Source organism: Helianthus annuus, chromosome 16 (assembly GCF_002127325.2).
Source record: "Helianthus annuus cultivar XRQ/B chromosome 16, HanXRQr2.0-SUNRISE, whole genome shotgun sequence".
Classification (NCBI taxonomy): domain Eukaryota; kingdom Viridiplantae; phylum Streptophyta; class Magnoliopsida; order Asterales; family Asteraceae; genus Helianthus; species Helianthus annuus.
The window spans coordinates 198,471,041-198,493,609 of NC_035448.2; the positions used below are offsets into that span (position 1 = coordinate 198,471,041).

At 35.0% G+C, this 22,569-nt stretch overlaps 1 protein-coding gene across 1 annotated transcript; it reads left to right on the plus strand.

The window, feature by feature from the left end:
• The first annotated feature begins 9,696 nt into the window (after positions 1-9,696).
• Positions 9,697-10,932, plus strand: LOC118488043 (dehydrin Rab18-like). Its single transcript, XM_035985091.1, has 2 exons — positions 9,697-10,366; positions 10,514-10,932. The coding sequence occupies exons 1-2, from the start codon at positions 9,794-9,796 to the stop codon at positions 10,721-10,723; spliced, it is 783 nt and encodes a 260-aa protein (XP_035840984.1). The 5' UTR covers positions 9,697-9,793; the 3' UTR covers positions 10,724-10,932.
• The last annotated feature ends 11,637 nt before the right edge of the window (positions 10,933-22,569 follow it).

Consider the following 22,569-nt stretch of genomic DNA (forward strand, 5'->3'; position numbering starts at 1 on the left):
AGTAAAACGGCAGGTATTTGCAAGATGACCAGACTTGCCACAATTTGTGTAGATGCGGCATTGCACCTGTGGCTGGTGATGGCTGTTACACTTGTTGCACAGAGGTGCATTCCCAGCATACTGCCTCTTGGCGGTAGGTTGTGCAGGCTGATTAGGAGCAGCCTGATTTGCCTGAGTAGTAACAGCGTAGTTCTTGGAAGCCTTACGCTTCCTAGGTTTCTTTGAAGACCCAGCAGCCTTCTTACCCTTCTGCTCCTTGGTGCTATCAGACTGTTTCTGCTTCTTATCCCCCTTTCTGTGGAGTTTACCCTTCTTGACTTGAGAGTCAGTTAGGGTTGCAGCTAGCTTAATGGCCTGTCGGACGGTAGTAGGGTTGCTGCCAGTGACAATATCCTGAACAGGATCTGGCAAACCGTCTATGTACTTCTCAATAGCCTTATCCAAAGGCGTGACCATTGTAGGGCAGAGCAAGCTTAACTCCTCATATCTGTCTATATAAGCCCGGTGTTCACCACTGTCTTGCTTCAGATCATGGAACTCATTTTCAAGTGCCCCCTGCTCATGACAAGGGCAGAACTCTCTCATCATAAGAGCTCTAAGTTCCTCCCATGTCTGACCCAAAGCAACATCAGCACCTCTATCTCTCATTACCCCATTCCACCAGGTGAGAGCCCTCTTTTGGAATACACTCGAAGCAAACTCGACCTTACAATTGTTAGGACACTGAACATGGCGAAAGGTGCTCTCAAGACTCTCAAACCACTGTAGGAGCCCAATTGCTCCTTCAGCACCACTAAACTTGAGCGGTTTAGCCGAGTTAAAACTTTTGAAGTTGCACGGAGCAGGTGCATTATTGTTATTGTTGGCTTGGTTTATTTGAGTGATGAGATTAGGTGGCATAGCAGCCATCTGCTGTGCTATAATAGCTGCCTGTTCAGCATTGGGTTCCTGAACGTTACGTCAAGGAGGCATTCTATAAGAGGAAACATGAGAGAAAATGAGTGAGATGATGTGATGAAAAAAATGAGATATCATAAATATCAACAAAAATGAAAGGATAGTGGTCATTTGTTCATTACCTCGTAACAAACAGTCGACACACAGTGACAAATCAATGTAAATGAGTCATAATAATGTATCGCGAAGACATGCTCGCCTATAAGTGGATACTCACCCCAAGAGTTCCTAGGTAAGAGTGACTGGTCCGATACTGTGGATTTGTACGAACACTCTAGCCTTAGACAGAAAACTCAGGGTACAGGCACCCACCCTTCCAGTTTGCACGTGTTCACATAATTTAGACCCAAACTTTGACGAGATTTTGAAAATTTGGAAGGCATTAAGCCAAAAAGAAATCATCTAAGGATAGATGATTGATTTCAAAATCATTTTGGAAACTTGTGTTCATGTTTTGGTAATCACCTAAGGATAAGTGACGTGTATTGTTTTAAGATCTAAATACAAGAAAACTTGTGTTACGGTCCTAGAAAGTTATAGTCTAGGTCAAAGCATTACTAATAACCTAATTCCCTATAACCATTGGCTCTGATACCAACTCTTCTGTCACACCCCGACCGCGTAAAATAACAAACTACGGCGGAAACGTCGGGGAGTGGAGCGACAGAATTATTGTTTCAACAACCATGGTAATTAAAGTTTTGTATTATTAAGACTAAAGTTTACATTGTCTTAGAGTTCAAACAAATCATAACATAAATAACTGTCTTTTAAGTCACTAAAGCCCAAGTCCGCCTAAGTGAAGCACACACATCATCATTCATTAGCACCTGAAACACATGTAAAAATAGGTACTTCAGCATAAAAATGCCTGTGAGATACATAGGTTTTGTTTATGCAGGATTCATGACTTGTAGTTGAAAAAAGTGTTTAACAAAAATGTAGTCATGAACCTTGTAAAATGTTTTCCTTTATAAAATCATATGAAAATCGATGTGAAAATCAAATGATAATAAAAGGATAATGCATGGTTAAATGAATAACCAAGTGAAAGTGAATTTGTATAAAATATGTAATTTGTAAAACAATGTCGTGTCCTTGTATAAAATCTTTCATGTCTTTGTCGAAGTGCTTTAGATAACGCAACAATGTATAATATAATAAAAGCAATTATATATAGGAAGTACCAGCGGCGTATCCACCATGCTTTTATGATATAACACATAGCCTCGTTACATAAGTCACTTATCAATAACTAACCAAAATGTCTTGTTCAATGTCATAATTGTTTATGTGTAAACCATGTTTAATGTCATGTGTAAACTGTATCATGTAAACCCAAATGAAATGTATAGCAAGGAGAAAGTATCTACTCAAACTATATGATAATGTGAATGTGAAAACAATGTCATGTACGGTGAATAAAAGAATTTACTCAACCCCGTAGGCAAATGTACAAAACGAGATTTTGAATAAACCTAAGTTTAAATCAAATGGTATGTTTTGCAGAAAACAATGCTTTATGATTACAAACATTTATGCAGTAATGTTAATCGTATACATTCAAGCCTTGCGACTGTGGCGACAAACCCTTAAACAAATTAAAGGTTTATCTAAATTATGTACATCGGATTCTGTCATTCCCAACTTCCAAACAAACCTAGGAAGTCGAAAACGGGATTTGTCAACTCCTATGGTACCATTACATACTACCGAGCGGCGTGATCAATGTTAATGAATGTATTATTGTCCCGATTAAACATACCAAATGTCATAACCAATGTAGCATGTGAAAACCATGTACTAGGTATGCTAAGTAAACATGCATAGTAGAAATGATCATGTAAAACAATGTGCTAGCATGCTCAGTAAACATACATAGCAGAAATGTCATGTAAAACAATGCGTCCATATGCTGAGTAAACATATGCAACAAAAGTGTCTTATGAAATCAATGTGCTAACATGCTTAACATACATAGCAAAACATAGTTGAGATCATGTACTATATGTGCACTAGGTGAAACTAGCATATTTATGTCATAAAAGCATGAAAAGCACAAAAGTAACAAGTATGTACATGTGTATCACCCCAAAGTATTTGAAAGCGGTAAAAGAGGGGAACTATGTACTCACTTGGGATTGCTTGTTAGTCTTGAGAATAAGACCAATTTTAGCTCCAAGGATCACGGAATCAACAAGGCACCTAATATGGGTAACTATGTTAATAATCGGATCCTAAATCGGGAGATAGGATAGAATGAGGTTCTATAAATCAAATGAGTATTTAAACTCATATGGCATGATTCAATAGTCCCAACATTCTGATTTTAAAAGTCTACCTAAGTGCTTTTGACCCGTTTCGACCCATTATGGTAGTATAAGCTACTATAATGCGTCGTTTGCGTAAAACTATGATTGGATGGTTAACTATGTGCTATGTCAAGTCTTACATGCCCAATTATGCCTAAACATGTTACTAAATCAGATTATATGTCAAAAAGTTGATCACATAGGCAAAATACGGATTTATGCTTCAAAAGGGCATTTTGGTCATTTCCTATTGGCATATAAGCTAATTAACAAATAACTAACCAATCCTATGTGATCATAAGGTATAACCTCAGAGGTTATTCCCTATGCAACTATGATCACTAAACATGCTTTGTCGGATCCTAATGATCGACCAAACAGGTCGGGTTCGAAAGTCTAAGCGGTTGTTTAGACCGCTTAACTTACGACCCTAAACAAGCACTAAACTAGTAGTGATGAGTTAAACATGTCAAAACATGTTTAACTAACCTAGCAAACTGATTTGGTATCAAAACAAAGTGTTTTGATACCTAAAAGTAGTTCCGTCGCAAAATGCGCGCAAGTGCGCATTTTGACCGATACTTTGACTCGTCACTACACCTAGTTAACGTGGTAATCAGTAGGCATAATCGCTAAGGATTATAACCATCGTGATTACAATCACGTTGCAAAGTTAAATTGAACTTTGACTTGACCAATAGATGGCCAAAATCGAAAGTCAAACTGTTGGTCAAACAGTTTGACTTTCAACTCTATAAAGCTGAAAATCACTACTTAAGCCATGAAAGAACACTTACTTGGTGTTCAAAGGCTAGAAGGATGATCTTAGAACTCAGGTAGGTTGCTCCTTTGCAGGGATTCCTCCACTTAGAGTTCCAAAATGTGAATGAGCAAGGAAATCAATTGAATGGCCATGCTATTTATACTTGTTGTGAACTTGTGAGATCATTACAAGTGGTTATTTGGCCAACAAGTAATAGATCACAGCCATACAAGTGTTAAGGGCCAGCTAAAATTCCTTGGAGAGGTGTTACCTTGAAGATTAAGGTGTTAAAACAATTAAACAAAACCAACGACTTCAGCTGTATTGCCAAAACAACATTCTGTCCAGATCTGATGGTGGCGTGGCGCCATAGCACAGCCTCTAGGCTGTGGCGCGACGCGACGGGTAGGCCAGATGTTTCAAAGTTTGGCAGAAATGGTCCCTGCACGTGTTTAAACTTGTTTTCGATGTTTTTAACCTCCGTTAAGCCATTTTCAAGCTCTACAAGGTTTTCAAAGTGTAGGGGACCTGAAATATGCTTGGAAATATCACGGATGTCGGTTCGTTTGGTCGTATGGTCATGTTGTTTGGTTATTTACGACGAAACTCGAACGGACGCGAAAACGAACCAAATTAAACGACGAATGGTATTTTTTCATTCCGATCACTAAAATAAAAATATTTTAGTGTCTACAAAAATTTTGGATGTCCAGATGTGGTCAGATCGTAAGATATGCGCGTAAATGCAAACTTACGTCGGTTTTGACACTTTTAGTCCTTGCATGATCAATTAAGCATATTTTCGAACATCGAACCACTCAAAGCTTATTTCTAAGCTATGTTTAGGTTATTTATGGTATGTTTAGCTTTTGATCATGTTCCGGACTGTACGTTGCCATACTAAACGACATACTTTTGCAGTTGACGCAAATAGTCCCTGTAAGCGAACAAACTTATTTTTGCCATACCAAACCATTCAAAACTTATTTCTAAGTTATGTAAAGGTTATTTAAGGTATGTTAATCTTAGGTTGCTGTTCCGGAGTGTTTATCGCGTTAAACTGATTACGTTTACGCATCAGTTTGCGTATAACTTTCCAAAAAGCGATATAGAGTTCAAAATCGATCAAAAGTCAAAACGTGCTAAATGTCAAACATAAATAACAAACATTGGGATCAAAACAAATTGTTTTATTAATATTGAATTGTTCAGCGTTTATACAATGATTACACAAGCACAGATGTCACATATTCGATTTATGTTATTGATAAATTATGATGAGTACAAATCTAGGAAAAAATCCTAGATGAAAAATTAATGATTTCATGTTATAACTTAGTGAATTAAAGATTTATCATATGTGGGTTATATGGGTTTTGTGATAAATACTTGAATCATTGTGATAATTGATGTTATTTGATTATTATGATGCAAGTTCAAGTGTTGTTTATGATATTCTTGTCATATGAGTATGAAAATGATGCTTTGATATGTTTAACTAGTTAATCATGAACATGATAATGGTATTATAATGAATACGCCCTTAAGATGATCGACAAAATGTGTAAGTGATTTTGAAATATTGATTAATATGAAAGAAACACTTAAATTGATTAGCCATAGGCATTGATGTCGAATATTGAATTATGAATTCTAGGCGATATGTTCGGATTGGATTCTATAGGCAATTTGGGTGGATCGTCAAGTAATCAAGGCGGAACGGATAATCGGTTGAAATTTAAAGGTACGCGACTCTATGCTTCGTAATATTTCGTTAGTATCTTATGTTTAGTTACTTGAATGATAATTGAGTTGTTATGAAGTTTGGTTAATACTAAAACGGAGGATTCCGTATGTGTTAACCGATGAAAATAACCAGAGTATAGCGATAAGAAAAAAAAACATAGAAGTGGTGGATTCCACTATGATGTTCAAACGGGTCAAAATGACTCAAATAACGAATGTTTGGTAGTACAAAAGCGATGGGCTTTGCTAGTAAAGCTAAACTGGTCAAAACAACTAAAGTTATGATATTTTGGTTGTATAAAAGCGACGGACATCGCTAAAAAGACCGAATGGGACAATTGTGAGTCTTAATGTAAACCGGAAAGGTTTCATGTTAAACGACTCCGAAATCATTGGTGGCTATGGATAAAAAGTCATAATATGCATTATCTGAGAATAGGAAATGCAGGTTTAAAGTCAAAAACTCAGGTTGAGTATGACTAAAATTTCAGTAATTCGTAGAAAGGAAATGAGGAAATGAAGGTTCAATTAGTTGTAGTTGAATGGGTCAAATAAGTATCGTACTTATTCCAAAACGGGCGCATAAAGTTATGATTAACGCCTTAGAGATAGGAAATATCCATTGTTGTAATATTAGTGTAAAAATGAAAGTTATTTGGACTAAATGAACTTGAACATCAAAACGGGTCAAAATAAAGTAAAACGCAAATCGGGTATTGGGAGCGTAAACTATATGAATTATGGATCCGTGCAATGAATTACAACTTAGATATGTTAAGAAATGAACCCCAAGCGATTAAAATGAGTTTGGATATGTTTGGATGTAAAATGGGTGAAGAATAAACGTGCAGAGGTGACACGGCCGGGTGGACACTTGACACGGCCGGGTGAAGGTTCTGTGAAAAATATATGTTTAGCTGACACGGCCGGGTGGAAACCTAACCCGGCCGGGTGGAAACCTGATTCGGCTGGGTGAAGGGGCTAAAAAAAATAATTTCTTGTGTTTAATTCTTTTGTTCAAATGCTTTGATTTCTAATCGTTTGAATGAAATTGTATGGTAACTATGCACTTTAGACCTCGGAGGATGATCAAGCCATGTCAAGAACCGAACACACAATCTAACGAAGCTTCCGCTACTTTAATAGTCTCTTTTGTTACCAAACTTATGTAAAACTATTATAACCATCTTTTGGATGTTTTTAACTTTTGTAAATATCGTTTGAAGGTTTTGAACTTTATGTAAACATCCTTCATCGATGTTTTATTAAAAACGGCGTTTAAAATGCACTATATATTATATGAAATATTCAATAAATGTAAAGGTCTTACAAATTATATCAAATAAGGTATAAAAACAACCCTCTTAGTACTAATGTTGGGTAAAGTGCGTTTCTTTGCATACTTTTGATTTTCAGGATTAAAAGAGCTTAAATGTACAAAAGGAACAAATTAACAGCGAAAACCAACATAAATACGAAGAAGGGAAGTTGATACACTATACCAACCCTCTGAGCTTCACCCCAAGACCAAAAACAACAAGAGACACGAGGCTGTGTCTCATGGACACGGGCCGTGGTCAACTCCCAGATTTGCAAATCCGGGTTCGTACAGCAAGTACAAGGGCCACGGGGTCGTGCCGTTGACACACGGGAGCCGTGTTAGCATCTGGACTGACAAGTGCATTAAATGAAGACGTAGAAGGATAAGGACATGGGGTCGTGCCTACTAGGCACAGGGCCATGTAAACCCACTGTTTTCAGCTATAAATAGAGATGCTTGGTTCACTTGCAACTCATCACTTGGCAAATCACTTCTCTCACACCTGTCACCACTCCACCACCACATTACCACCATCATCCATCATCCATACTTAGAGTGTGTAGTAGTAGTCTCGTGATCCAAGATTGATCGTAAGAGTTTTTGTCAAACAAAGGTCATGCTTGGTTAATCTCTTACATTACTTGGTGAAAACAGATCATTTATGTATTACTTTTGATTTCCAAAAGCTTTGATAACTTTTTAATTAGTTATGTATTAATGACTTTAATAACTAGTTTTTTATATTGAAAGTAAACTTTATTCTATTATCTCTTCATGTTTTGTTGATTTACTCATTCGTGTCTTTACGGTCTATATAAAGCGCGTTAACTACCTGGAAGGGGGCTAGAAGGGTGGTTTGGGTAAAGTTCTTGCCTCGTTCAGTGTATAGATCCTGCGAGGAGTTGATTCAAACTTATTAGGACTTTCTTTGAGCCAGATAACATCAAATCGGGGGAAGTAAGAATGGCTAGAGTTCCTTATAAATAAACTACTATTAAAACTTTAAACCGGCCTTCCGAGACTGTATCCCTGCTGACTCAGACCAATATGGACGAGGGTATCGTTGCCTCCAAAAGAGGGGCATGCCACATTTTGCATTGATAACTTACTTAATTATCTTTCAATAATCCGGCCTTGCGGGACTCTATCCCTGCTGACTCAGACCAATATGGCTGAGGGTAGCGTTGCCTCCAAAAGAGGGACATGCCACTATAACTAAGATAATCTCTTAAAAAACCCAAAGTGCAGAAATTATCAAAGGATACATAAATTACGAGTCGGAACCAAGTGATTCTATCTTGTCTATCTGTTATTTATGTATTTAGTTTCTTTTGTTTTACTTGTTAAAAATCTTTACTCAAAATTTGGTTAGATTAGACGTCGACTATATTCCGGTATTAAAAGCTCTTGTGTACTTGGACGACCACGGTATCTTACCACATCACTATACTCGCCAACGATGGGTGCACTTGCTCTAGCGTTTTGTAGAGAGTGATAGTGATACATCGTGTTTTATAAATTTAAAACTTGATAAAAGAGTAAAAAAGAGTACTTATAAATATAGCAAAAATCCGTACATACTCCGACACACGTCAGACACCATACATTAATGTAATTATCATACACTATAACTGCAACGCTTATATTGATTTTACCGAGTTAGATCTGATACGTCGAAACACGCGTTTACATATAGTTAATAGATCAGATAACGTGTCACCAGCTATAAACAAATCAGACGTCGCCTTCGCAAGACGCTTAGGACAACAATCTTGTTTTACTTATATTTAAAAGGTTATAAGAACTCAAAGACAGACATGTATCATTCACTCTATTTGGGTACGTGTTTGGTGGCTTGTTCTGCCGACACCACCCGACGGAACATTGACCATGTGCCACAGCCTTATCTACACTTATGATAGGCTTTCGACTCCACAAAATGGATAGCACCGTTATTTTTTAATAAAAATATAAGGTTATTTTTGTAGAGAAAAAAGCTTATTCGTTAGTTTACCTTCAAAATGAAATGTATTCTTATTCTGATTTTGTCATATGCTTTACATATCTGTAAGACATAGCATAACCTTATACTAGTAAATGTGTAACCAAATATAAAAAAAATATAAAGTTGGTAAAACAAAATATCTGCTTCTACTTGATTTTACTTCTAAACAGATTTTTCAAATAGAGTTTACTTCTTACCAGATAATATGTAACCAAATAATTTATAATTACTTTAATTATTAAGATACACTTTTAAATATTTTCTTTCATTTAATTGTATAGTTATGCTCTTCATTCTATATGAATTAATAATTAGGTTTTCCAAATATAAATCACATCCCATTTTTAATACGAGAGATGGTTCTTTGCCGCTACAATTACCGTCAAAAAAAAAAGTTTTTAGAGTTTGTAGAAAATATCAGCCGACCTACAAGACACGTGGCCTCCTTTTAATACAATAGCATTTAATTCTGGTTTGCAAAATGTAACGTTCTGCCACGTGTATTGATATCTCACATGCAATCCATATCTATTCACCACGTATACCACCTTTTGATCATCTCACGTTCTCCTATATAAACCATTAGAATCTCATCATATTCACCACACAAACAATATAAAGTAACGAGTGATCAAGTGTACGTTTTGCAGCGATTGTTGTACTTTTCTGAATCATTTTCGACCGAAAATATGGCAAACTACGGAGGAGATAAGCAGTACGGACGTGAAACTCGCCACACCGGCGACTACGAGAGCCCAATTCACTCCACCGGTGGTCAGTACGAACAGGAAGTTCTCCAAACCGACGAGTACGGCAACCCGGTTAGGAGAACCGGCCAAACCGACGAGTACGGCAACCCGGTTAGAAGAACTGACGAGTATGGAAACCCTGTCCATTCTACGACCGGTGGGACCATGGGTGATTATGGTTCCACGGGGTTAGGTCAAGGAACAGGAACAGGAGGGATTGGGACAGGTGGTTATGGTACCACCGGTCACCATGGGTTGGGAACTGGCGTAGGTCATACCACCGGAGGTACAGGAACCGACTATACCTCCGGTGGTCGTTCCACCGGACAGACCGGTTACCAAGGTTTAGGTACCGAGTCTGAGTTCGGTGGAAAAACTGGAACCTTCCAAAACCAACCCAGTGCCACACCTGTAGGCGGTGTTGGGTTGAGCTCAGGAACTGGGGCCGGTGTTGGAGGTACAGGAACTGGAACAGGCATTCTGCATCGTTCTGGAAGTAGCAGCTCAAGCTCGGTAAGTATACAAAAAAACAAACTTGCCTATTATTTTTTATATACAAGGAGATAGAGAGGCTGCTTTTAGTTAAATATTTTTAATAGTTTTGAAAAAAAAACCGTTTATGTTTTTGTTTAATTTATGATCTCATTGATTGATATGTAGTCGGAGGATGATGGGCAAGGAGGAAGGAGGAAGAAGAAAGGTGTGATGCAAAAGATCAAAGAGAAGCTTCCCGGTGGTCACAGACAAGAGGAGCAGTATCAGAGCCAGACGACTACTACTACGACGGGTGGCGGGGCGGGTTATGGTGAAACCCACGAGAAGAAAGGGATGATGGAGAAGATCAAAGAAAAGCTTCCGGGACATCACTGAAGGAATTGTGTGAGGCGTATATACACACACAGAATAAAGATATAGAAAGAATAAAAGTTTGCATGGCTCCTGTTGTATCACCCGTGTGTGTTGTGATGGTAGATCTAGTGTGTGCTTCTGTTTTAATTTTCTTTTGTTTTGTATGTGGTTTCACTGTGGTTGTTTTTCGATATGGTCATGTGAAATATATACCTAGCTTTGTTACAAAATATGCAATTTATTGACTATGAAATACATACCTAGCTTTTAACTAAAACAAAACTAGATGAGGTTTCAGCTCATCCAGCGTAATCGACATTAAATAATGCCCTTGTGCATTTACAGATATCATTTGCGAGTTGCAAAATATGGATGAGTTGTGAATATTTAATGAACAAATGAAACAACACTTGAATCGTGTATGAAATCCATTGCGAGTTGTGAATTGACCCAATTACGAGAAATCATACCGTTTTACTATGTTAGAAATTAAGTTGTACAGAGAAAAGAAAAATTAAGTATAAGAAATATTTTACAAATAGGTGAAATCAGATGAAACGGATAATTTTTTTAACAAAAGTGACTCGTGATTCAGTGACTCATTATTTATTCTGGATATGAGTGGTTTAGTGAATAATGTATTCACTTCTATCTTTGGGCGTTATGTGTCATGTGGCAGTCCAGTCAGCATGGGGCATTATTGGGCGCTATTATAAAAGTGGCGTAGTGGGAATAATGCCTAATAACGCCCATTCCAATCATTGAACAATTATTTTTTTAATTAAAAACTTAAAATACTTCATTAAATTAAAAAAATACAATACTAGAAATAAAAAAAATAAAATCCGACTAAATGAAAAAAAATACATTAGTTTTCGTCTTCGCTTTCTTCACCCTCGCCAACTTCGTCTTCCTCGTCCTCCGTTTCTTCTTCACCCTTATGTGGCACTACAAGAAAACTGGGTTTTTAGTACGTGCAAAAGCGTCCTAAAATGCTATTTTATAGGACCTTTCATTTAATAGGACCGACGGTAAAAGCGTTTCATGTAAAGGGGTCGTAATAAGTCACGGAACTAAAAAAGCGTCCTAACATCTCAAATAAGATTATGAAACCAATTTTATGGTCCCGTAATATGTCTTTGAACAACCAAATTAGTGTGCTAATAAAAACATATTAGAACACTTTTACGATGTTCTAACATGTGCTTACATACTTTTAATTTTTTGATACACTTACAAGCGTCCTTAGAAATTAATTGATAGGACCCTTATAATGTAACATTATAGATAATTTATTACCAAGAAAAGGGTCCTAATATACCAAATAAGATTATGAAACCAATTTTATGGTCGCATAATATGTCTATAGACAACTTAAATAACGTCCTAAAAAGAACATATTAGGACACTTTTACAATGTTCTAATATGTGATTACCTACTTTTAATCTTTTGATACACATACAAGCGTCCTTAAAAATTAATTTATAGGACCCTTATGATGTAACGTTATAGCTACTTTAATATCAAAAAAATGGTCCTAATATCCCAAATAAGATTATAAAACTAACTTTATAAACAGACCATCTACATATAACATCCTAATAGTTATTGTATAACATCAACTAATGAAAGAATCATTATATTTCAAATAAATATGTAATCATAAAAGAACAAATGATGGTTCACGCATGTAATAGGTTCATATTACTAAGAACCAAAAACATAACTAAGAACCAAAGATAGGTTTGCATCAGGGATATGTTCTTGGATGATGATAGGCGCCATAGCATTCACAACACTCTTCATATGATGAATAGTTTGTGAATCCATCGAAGAAGCACCCTTTACTTTTTGGCTGGCATCTTTCCTGCAAAATGAAACAATAATTCTTTATTCAATATCAATTTAGACTAATCAGTCTCTTTGTAATCATTTCAAATCCAATCATCAGTTCACATATAATAAATAAATATTCATTATAAGCCCAAGCCTAAAATCAGGTTTGTTTAGTTAACAAGCCCATGCTTCGCTTATCGAGCTCTAACCAACTAACGAGCCTAAACGAGCCTACTATTTATATAATATATTAATTATATATAAATAATGATAGTTACTACTTATAAACTTATGAATAATAACTAAATTATATATAAAGTGATAATCATAATTAATATTAAATAACTAATAAATACAAAATGAGCCGAGCTCAAGCTTTAGAAACAAAGATCGAATCGAGCCGAGCTCGAGTTCGAACTTTAATAGCTCGAGCTTGAGCCTAGTCTAGTTCAAGCTCAACTCGGCTTGTTTGCACCCCTACTTATAAGTAGACCGCCTTGGGTTATGCTTTGACCTATCAGACGGAATATAACTATTTTAAAAGAAAATGGATCAAAAAACGATTAACACGCATATAAAATCAGTTGATATCACATACAATAACATTGAGTTGATATTACCATAGCACATCTGCTTCTAACTGAAACAAATTATAAAACAGTTTGGTTGTAGGAAATCATACCTTGGGCTACTTGCACAATCTCTACGGCAAAACCAATTAAAACAAACTTATTTCCTTTGTCAATGACAAGGAGTGAGATTCATGCTTTGTAAATTTTACCATCCGCTTCAAGTATCTCATCCTTCAAATATTACACAACAAAACTAATCAATATCCTATGTTTATTTGGTACATGTTACTATTTATATAACAAAGCGTAAATAATGAAATAACCTTCAACTCTTGAGAAGAAAGCTTGTGTGCATCTGAAGCATTAAAAATGCCAAAAAAATACTTGCAATATAAAAAACCAAATCATCATTCTTGGCAAAATGCCAAACCGTCATTCCTGCAACATATTATAACTTTCATTTTACCATTCATCTTGGTTTTACATTACAAACTAAATCATCATTCTTGGCAAAATGCCAAAAGACATTGCAATATAAAAAAATATTAGGCAAAAAGCATTTAAAATACATTGCAAAACAAAAGCAACTTCATTTTGCAAACTACAGTTATCTTTTTAGCATATTAGCAAATACAATGGACCAATGGTTACCTTGCACTATAGAAAACCTATCATGGTGAGTTAGAAATTTAATTATTCTACAAGACAATATGAAAACTACAAATAATTTCTATTTTCTAACGACCTTCATATATATCAGGGGATGGTAAAGTTGTCAAAAATAAAAGATAGTGGAGAACAAGGAAGTAATGAAAACCAGCTTCTTAAGTTAACCTGTTGCAGTACAAACTCCAGGTAGGTAGGATTTATACATCAAACTTTTATGATCTTGAAATCTTGTATGGACCCTTTAAATTGAAGTGACAACCTACAAAAAAAAAAATAACTTAGAATCACTTATACATTCAATGACACTCTTTGTAATGTAGTATGATAACGTTTTCCATTTTCCAAATTGGCTAAGGGTATTAAGCGCAAGGTACTTATCGAACTCTAAACAAATAAAATAGCCAGTTCATAACAAATAAAATAGCCAGTTCATCACAATATGTCCTCTAGGACCTGACATCCGTATATGTAGAAAAAATAATGAAGGTGTGACCTAACCCTAACCCTAACATAATTTCCTTTCAGTTCTTCTCAGATAAAGCAGATTATAATTCATTGACGACATATCAGTGATTGCTATATACAGACTTGTATCAAAGAATTTAACACGCAATTAGAACGATAATTGGTCATTTCACAAGCTGCAAATCAGTTACCACAAGCAAAACCAATTAGAACGATAATTGGTCATTTCACATTGTTCACTCTTTCTTCCATTGACGCCTGTGGATGCTCCTCTTGAACGGCTTCTGGCACATAATTCTGGCATATCGCCTTTCATTCGTCTTCCAAAATCATGTTGTGCATGATTATACAAGCGTACATAGCATCTCTCATTTTTTGCTTGGTCCATGCACGACATGGATTTCTCAAATATTGGCATCGTTGTTTAAGAACCCCAAAGCATCTATCAATGTCTTTTCGTGAAGACTCTTGAACCTTTTTAAAGTATGCTCTTTTTTCATCAATAGGATCACTAAACGTCTTAACGACAATCGAATACCTAGGATAAATTCCGTCGCACAAATAATATCCATGAGGGTAGTAGTTTCCATTTGCGTAAAACGACGAAGTGTTATTTAAAAAACGCCAAATACAAATTTCTCCAAAATAACGCCCAAAAACGCCGGGGTGTAGTGGCGAACGGGCGTGATTGGGCGTTTTCTTCAAATTTTTTTATAAAACACACCCCATTACGGGCGGTCTTAATAGATGTAAGTCTGACACATGAGAAATAAGATAACGATTTTTTTTTAACAAAACTGACTCATGATTCAGTTACTCATGATCTAGTGGTCAAGAGAAATTATTTCTTGTAGAAAGAGCAATGTTCAATCTTTGGAATGTGCAAATATTTAAAGATTAACAAAAGTGTGACATGAGAAATAAAATAACAAACTTTTTTTTTAACAAAAGTGAATCATGATCTAGTGGTCAAGAGAAACTATTTCTTGTGTAAAGAGGAAGGTTCAATCCTTAAAAGATGTAAGTATTTAAAGAGAGAAATTAGCAGTTTAAAAAAGAAAAATATTTATTTATTAGGACTTAGGTTATTTATTAGTGGTTAATAAATATTACTTATTTATTAGGACTTTGGATATAGGTTATTAACGGGCTTAACGCCTTAACCCTGAATCGTGGATGGAACCCTTCGAGGCCTTGAGTCCATTGCAAGTTGCGAATTAACCCAATAAGGATAAATCATTACTTTCAATTGACCCAATAAAGGACCCAACAAGAAAAAATCATCTCTCTATATAATATTATCCAAATTAACCCAATAAGGAAAAATAGTATGTGTATTAGTATATCTAATTTTATTTTCAAATTAGTAGAGACTAGAGAGCGTTTCGGTGTGCTAAATTGCAAAAAAAGTTCTCACGTACTTACATAAATATACTATTTAAGATATTGAAAGAAACACTATTGCGAATATAAATCTGCTACTAACAAAATGTATACTGAAACATGGTACCAATATTGTTTGGATATATAGGTTTGGATTGTGATGGTACAAAAAATCAATTATATTCGACAGGTTTGATTTTGAACAATTTTTTTTATTGAAACATAGATAAGATAAACATGTCGTAAAGATATATTTGAAATACTATAACACGTTTAAAGCTATATATATATATATATATATATATATATATATATATATATATATATATATATATATATATATATATATATATTAAAATATTGAAAACTACGGGGCTGTTTGGCAACTTCTGAATGGTTAAGTGCTGAACCAGTAAGAGGTCTGAACCATTAAGTGCTAAATCAGTAAGAGGTCTGAACCATTAAGAGCTAGTATAATGCTTAACCATTCAGAGGTAAATGTCTGACCAATTCAGATTAGAGGTCTTAACCATTCAGACTCTGTATAATTCTTAACCATTCAGACATTTGCTCGCGAAACAAACAGTCTGAACCATTAGGAACCTCGTTAAGAGGTAAACAAACAGCCCCTAAGATCAAGTGAGCTAAATATTCATATATATATATATATATATATATATATAGGGAGGGGCTCATGCGAGAACCACCCTTATTGTGAGAACCTTGAGAACCAATGTGAACACAACCTAAAATAGCTAAAAAACAAGTTTTTTGAATTTTTTAATATTTTTATGTAATCGCTACTTTTAGAAGCCAAAAAAAAATTAAAAAAAAATTAAATTTTTTTTTTTGGCTTCGAAAAGTAGCGATTTTTTTATAAACAATATTAAAAAATCCAAAAAAAAATTTTTTTGTGTGATTTTTAGCTATTTTTAGGCATTTTTGGTGTGTTCACATTGGTTCTCACGGTTCTCACAATAAGAGGTGGTTCTCGCATGATCTTCTCCCTATATACATATATATATATATATATATATATATATATATATATAGGTTATATTGGAAACTCTTAGTTATTGAGAAAACCCAAGAAACTCTAACCTCCAAACATTTTTTTTGAAAAAAAATCGCATGTAATATACATGTTTTTAAGAATTTTAAGCAAAAATAAAAAAAAAAATCAAAAAAGCGCCAACCAAATTTAAAAAAATATAACAAGATTTTCTGTAACATACGTAACACTCATGTGTAACATATGTTATAGTCGAGTTACACAAAACTTGTTTAATTTTTTAAAAAATATCCTCTCGGCGCATTTTTGTTTTTGTTTTTTTTTTGCTCAAAACTCTTAAAAACATGTATATTACATGTATTATTTTTCCAAAAGAAAAAAATGTTGGGAGGTTAGAGTTTCTAGGTATTCTCAATAACTATGGTTTTATTCTAATATTGACGTGCGCTCTCTCTCTCTCTTTCTATGGATATATATATATATATATATATATATATATATATATATATATATATATATATAGAGAGAGAGAGAGAGAGAGAGAGAATATAATGTACAAAACGGCTTAACCTACATTAACGTACGTGACAAAAAAGATAACGTGCGTGATAATTTTTTTGATCAACTTAACGTGCGTGATTTTGTATCCCATGCGTGATTATAAAAAAAAACTGAATCCATGCGTGATTATATGTTCCCATACGTGATTATATGTTCCATGCGTGATTATAGCCCTGATCTGACGGTTACCATTGTCGCGTACGTGAAGTATGATAAGGGCTTTTGTATGTTAACCTAACCCTATATATATATATATATATATATATATATATATATATATATATATATATATATATATAGTGGCCTGTTAACGTACAATACCACTTATCCTACATTACGTACGCGATATTCTCAGCCGTAGGATCTTCAATCCATCAAACCAATTTAAATCATTAAATCAATCATATTAATGTATTCAAATCTTAAAAAAAAGGTTAAAATCGTCATTACGATATCTTAATCTCTGTAACTGACGGAGATTGGAATCTTATATTCCAAAATCGTATTCGAAAATCCAACCATTAATAAAAAATCGAACCCTAAATCAAATACAACAACGTAAGATTGTTATTCACCAACCTCCTTCTCCCTTCTGCGATTTCATATTTGCTGATTTTGGAAGTTCTGACCTGAAACAACGTCGATAGACAGTCTATCGAAGAAGATGATCCAGGATGAAAATTGTAGTATGCGAAGTACATATTGAACGTGCGAAAAACCATTGAAAAACAAAAAGAAAGGTTGTGTTTTTTTATAGTGTGCGAATTCTTGTTTTAGACATATGCGATTTTAAAAAAGGTGATATTGTTTGAGGTTTGTTGTCGTGTGTGAATTCTTGTTTTATACACATGCGATTTTAAAAAAAGGTAATAATGTTTAAGATATACTATGGTGTGCGAATTCTTGTTTTATACACATGCGATTAAAAAAAAGGTAATAATGTTTGAGATTTCTTAAAGTGTGCGAATTCTTGTTTTAGACACATGCGATTTTAAAAAATGATCTTGTCTGTGGTTTCTTAAAGTGTGCGAATTCGTTTTCGAATCACGTGCGATTTAAAAAAAATGCTCTTGATGATTTTAAAAAATTCTTGTTATACATAATTCATACATACTTGTTATACATGCAAATTCAGTTTATACATTTCACTCACACGCTTAAAACACTTAAAATCGGCTGAAATACGCGAAAATGAAAAACTTGGGTCTTCGAGCAAAGGGACCATACCCTTCGCACGAAGGGACCATACCCTTCGCCCGAAAGGCTTAGCCCAGTTAACTCGAAGCCCCTTTCGCCCAAGGCCCAGGCGCTCGAACGTCTCTTTCAGCTTATAAATAAGACCCTTCACCCTATTTTCTCACCTTCCACACTCAGAAATTCTCTCTAACTTCCTAAGTTCATGCATTATCAGCTGAGATTTTCCAGAATCATCTACGTGAGTTTTAACTCACTAACTTATGTTTTTATCTTATTTCTTCTACTTTTCTTTTATCTTTTATACATTTATTCACATCTTTATAAGCTTGGTTATCCTCTAGGGAGCATTCACAAGCCTGCCATGGCAGTCTGAGCAATGAAGTTCACCATCCTGAGGTTCAAGTTTAAGCTTGAAGTTCTTTTATTTCAAAACTTTTATAAAACAATTTTCTGATATTGAAACTTGGCCGAATCAAGAACCCACCGAGCTCATAAGCTAAGTCTATAGCTGGGGGTTAGTGTTGAGGTTGATTCCAGCCAAGAATATGAGCTGTTAAAACAAAACTGAATTGTTTCGTCTCTAAAACAGATCCATTCGCACTCTAAAACAGATCCATTCGCACGAAGAATTAGCCCATTCGCGCGAAGGGTCTTCCCACTCGCGTGAAGGGTATTGTTTTGCTCGAAGGGTCTGTTTTGCTCCCGTTCCGGTATTTTTCTAAGAGTTGAATGTAACTCAGATCCAAATTTGTAACACCCCAAATCTCGTTTGACATAATGAAATAGTCTAAATGGGAAGTGTTAATAATAAAGAATGGTGAAATATAAATTCTTACCATTTCGAAAGTTTTACAAGTAATAATAAATTAGAACTCCTTATGTAAATAAAAGGAATCAAGTTAGTATGAGAAATAACCATTTGGACACACTTTAATAGTTAAGGGACTAAAAGTGAAAATGTGTAATTAGATTTTGATAAAAAAAAGGGGTCAGAACTTGTTTCCTGGCTGGTACGTTCGAACGAGAGAGAGAGACCAAGGGAACCCTAGTTCTCCAAAATTCCACAAAATTGAAGGAGTAAAAGTCTGAATTTTTGATGCATGAGTTAGGAATCATGACCCTTTAAGTGTTACAAGTATCAAGTAAGTCGAATTTCATGTTTTAATGCTAGTTGATGAATTGTGTTATGTGAAATCAGTGATTTTATGGGAAATTTGATGTGAATACATGATGTAATAGCATATGGGAGTCGAAATTATGCTTGAAATTGTAAGCATTAATGATTTGAAATAAAAACCCATTTGCATATCATAGGATGATTAGATATTGTGAAACCCTATATTCAAACTAGCATGGTGTTAATGATTTAGGCAATGTGTTGATGAAATATTGATAAGTAATTGTTGTTAAAACTATGTGTTCATAGTTAGGATGGCAAGATATGGAATTATGGATGTTTATGTTAATCAATGAGTGACCTATGGAAATTGTGCTTAAGATGCTTGTACATTATGCTAAACTTGTGATACGCACACAATGTGTTCGATGAAATGCCTAAGTGAGTTTAGTTATGGCTTTTACATGAATACTTGTTACGTCGATGCAACTTCTTTATGATAATGGCGTATGTGATTAGTAGACACCATAATGTACTATAAGGATTGTGAAAGTAATGTTTTTGAAAGCTAAAGTATGGGATTATGACATATAGGCACGAAGAAGGAAGAAGGCGCAAGTCACTCGAAGGCACAAGTATCTCAAGATCGCGGTAAGTTCTTTTGAACTTTAATTACTCTACTAGTAGATTTATGAATGATATTGAATGTTATTATTTATAATACGATTAGTGCAATTCCGTTATGGATAAAGATTGGTTAGATGTAAGAGTTTATGTCAAAAAAAAGGTTTTAGAAGTTATGTTGTAGTGGATGCGAAATAGCAAATCCCTTGCGGATTTGGTTATGCTAACAAAGGGTATGATAAGCTATGCAAGTCGACCGGTTCAAGTTGAACAAGTCGAGTAAGGATAAGGTACCATCCGTTTTGAACGGGTGGTCGTGAATGCAATAACGAATGTATGGAGTTCAATCCGTTATACGGGTAGAACGAAAGATTTATGTTGAAAGCAATTAACCCGATGTTACCGGGTCATAAGTGGTATGCTTGAATCTCATTATGAGAGTATATGCCGTTACCCAATTAATTGGGTAGTTGAATGCGTAAAAGAAATGAAAGTATGTAAGTGAATGGAACTAAAATGTTAGTATTGTAAGCGAAATAGATTTTTATGACTAACTTTATAAAGCTTGTTGTTGAATGTAGGTAATCCTCGATTTAGGCGACTTGGAGAAACGGAGCGAGCACATGTTCATGATATGTCATACCAAGCGCTTCCGCTAGTTGCACTAATGTTTTGGGTCAAAGTTTTTATTTTGTACAACTTGTTAGTAGACATATACTTTAACGCTTGATGTCTAGGTTTTTAGTCGTGTCTTGTCGAACAAGTCGTAGAATGTTATTTGTCTTTCTTATGTTTAAAACAGGGGTATATCCGCTTTACGGGCGGGTCATGCCCAATTTTTGTCAAAAGTATGCATTAATGTTATTATTTTGAAGTCCTCCAATTACCCTTGTAAGTTAATTTATTAAGACGAAAAAGCGGTCGTTACAAGTTGGTATCAGAGCCTAGGTTTGAGGGATTCGAGCAAGAGTAATAGTGCTTGAACTCAAACCGACGGCTCGTGTAAAAGTGTGCTCGCTCCGAGATCGCCAGTGAGGTAAAATTTTAAGTTTTTATTTAATATAAGTATGTATAGTGTGTTTATGATAAATATTTAAGTTAAGTGTGTGAAATAGTAATAATGGGAGTTAAACATTAGGTTATATCAGATCTGGCGTCGCACACAGTTGTGTCGTTAAGTGACACAGCTGTGCCGACCATTGATGCTTGTTACTGAGATCAGGGTGTATAGCAAGGCTGACACAGCTGTGTGACATTTATTCAGATAATCAACACAGCTGTGTCTGGGCAAAAATTTTTTTTCCAGTATTTCAACAAAGGAAGGGCCGTCGCCGACGGGCTTCCATGCCGTCGCTGACGCCCCCCATTGATCCGATGCACTAACTCGCTGTCTACGGACAAAATGGGCGACGGCCACTTTTTAGAACCCGTCGCCGATGGAAGTTAAAGTCGTCGCCGACGGCTGTTAGAAATGCGATTTGCTGAAAATTGTTGTTTTGCTTGTTTTTCATGATTAGGAATTTTGTATGATCTAAAAGACATTTAGATAATGATATAAGATCCTTATAAACATAGGGATAAGATACTTATGATCACAATCCGTAATCACAACGAAAAAGAATTCGTAAAGAATTAAAGGTAACGATGTGAATAACATAAGTTGAATAATGAGACTTAGGTGATCAAGATTTTGAATTGTACGATTACAAGTGTAGTAAACAAAAGTCGAAGTATGTGTTATATGGAAAGCTTAAGATTTGTATTAAACGGAAACATGATGTTGTGTTAAGCTGGTCCGCCAAATTTTTATGTTTTTCATGTTTTAGCCAAAAGTACTTTCTGAAAGCCACTTCAATGTTTATTTAGGGTCCATGTAAGACCTAACATGATATATGTAACCACAATTAGTGGTTATGATGGAAAGAAATTTGTAAAGGTAAGTAAAGTGTCGAATGACACGAATGAATGCTGAAAGTTTAAAAAGTGAGTAAAGTCTAAAATATGAGAATGCGAATGAAGTAAATACAGACTAATGAACTATGATGTACTGAAGCTTGTAAATTATGATTTAGGTTCCCATACTTCTCAGAAATGCCCGTTTTATGTTTCTGTCAAGTTATAAGAAGATATAATAAGTTATGTAAAGTTATGTAGATCTTCGGCGATAAGGTAGAATTTATAAAAGTCGAACGTAACATATGGAATAGCATGAAATGAATGACGAATGTATAAAGTGGAGCAGGAATTCGTATGAAAATTCGGATGAATGTATGCTTTGATAAAATTATGCATTAGAGGCTTGTACCTTGTACATGAATGGTGTGATGTTTATGTGTATTTAATGATTTGCTTTAGTATGACTAAGGGGCGAATATGTGCTAAATGTGAATCATACGAGCTAATTAGTAAAGGATATGTTCAAATTATGTT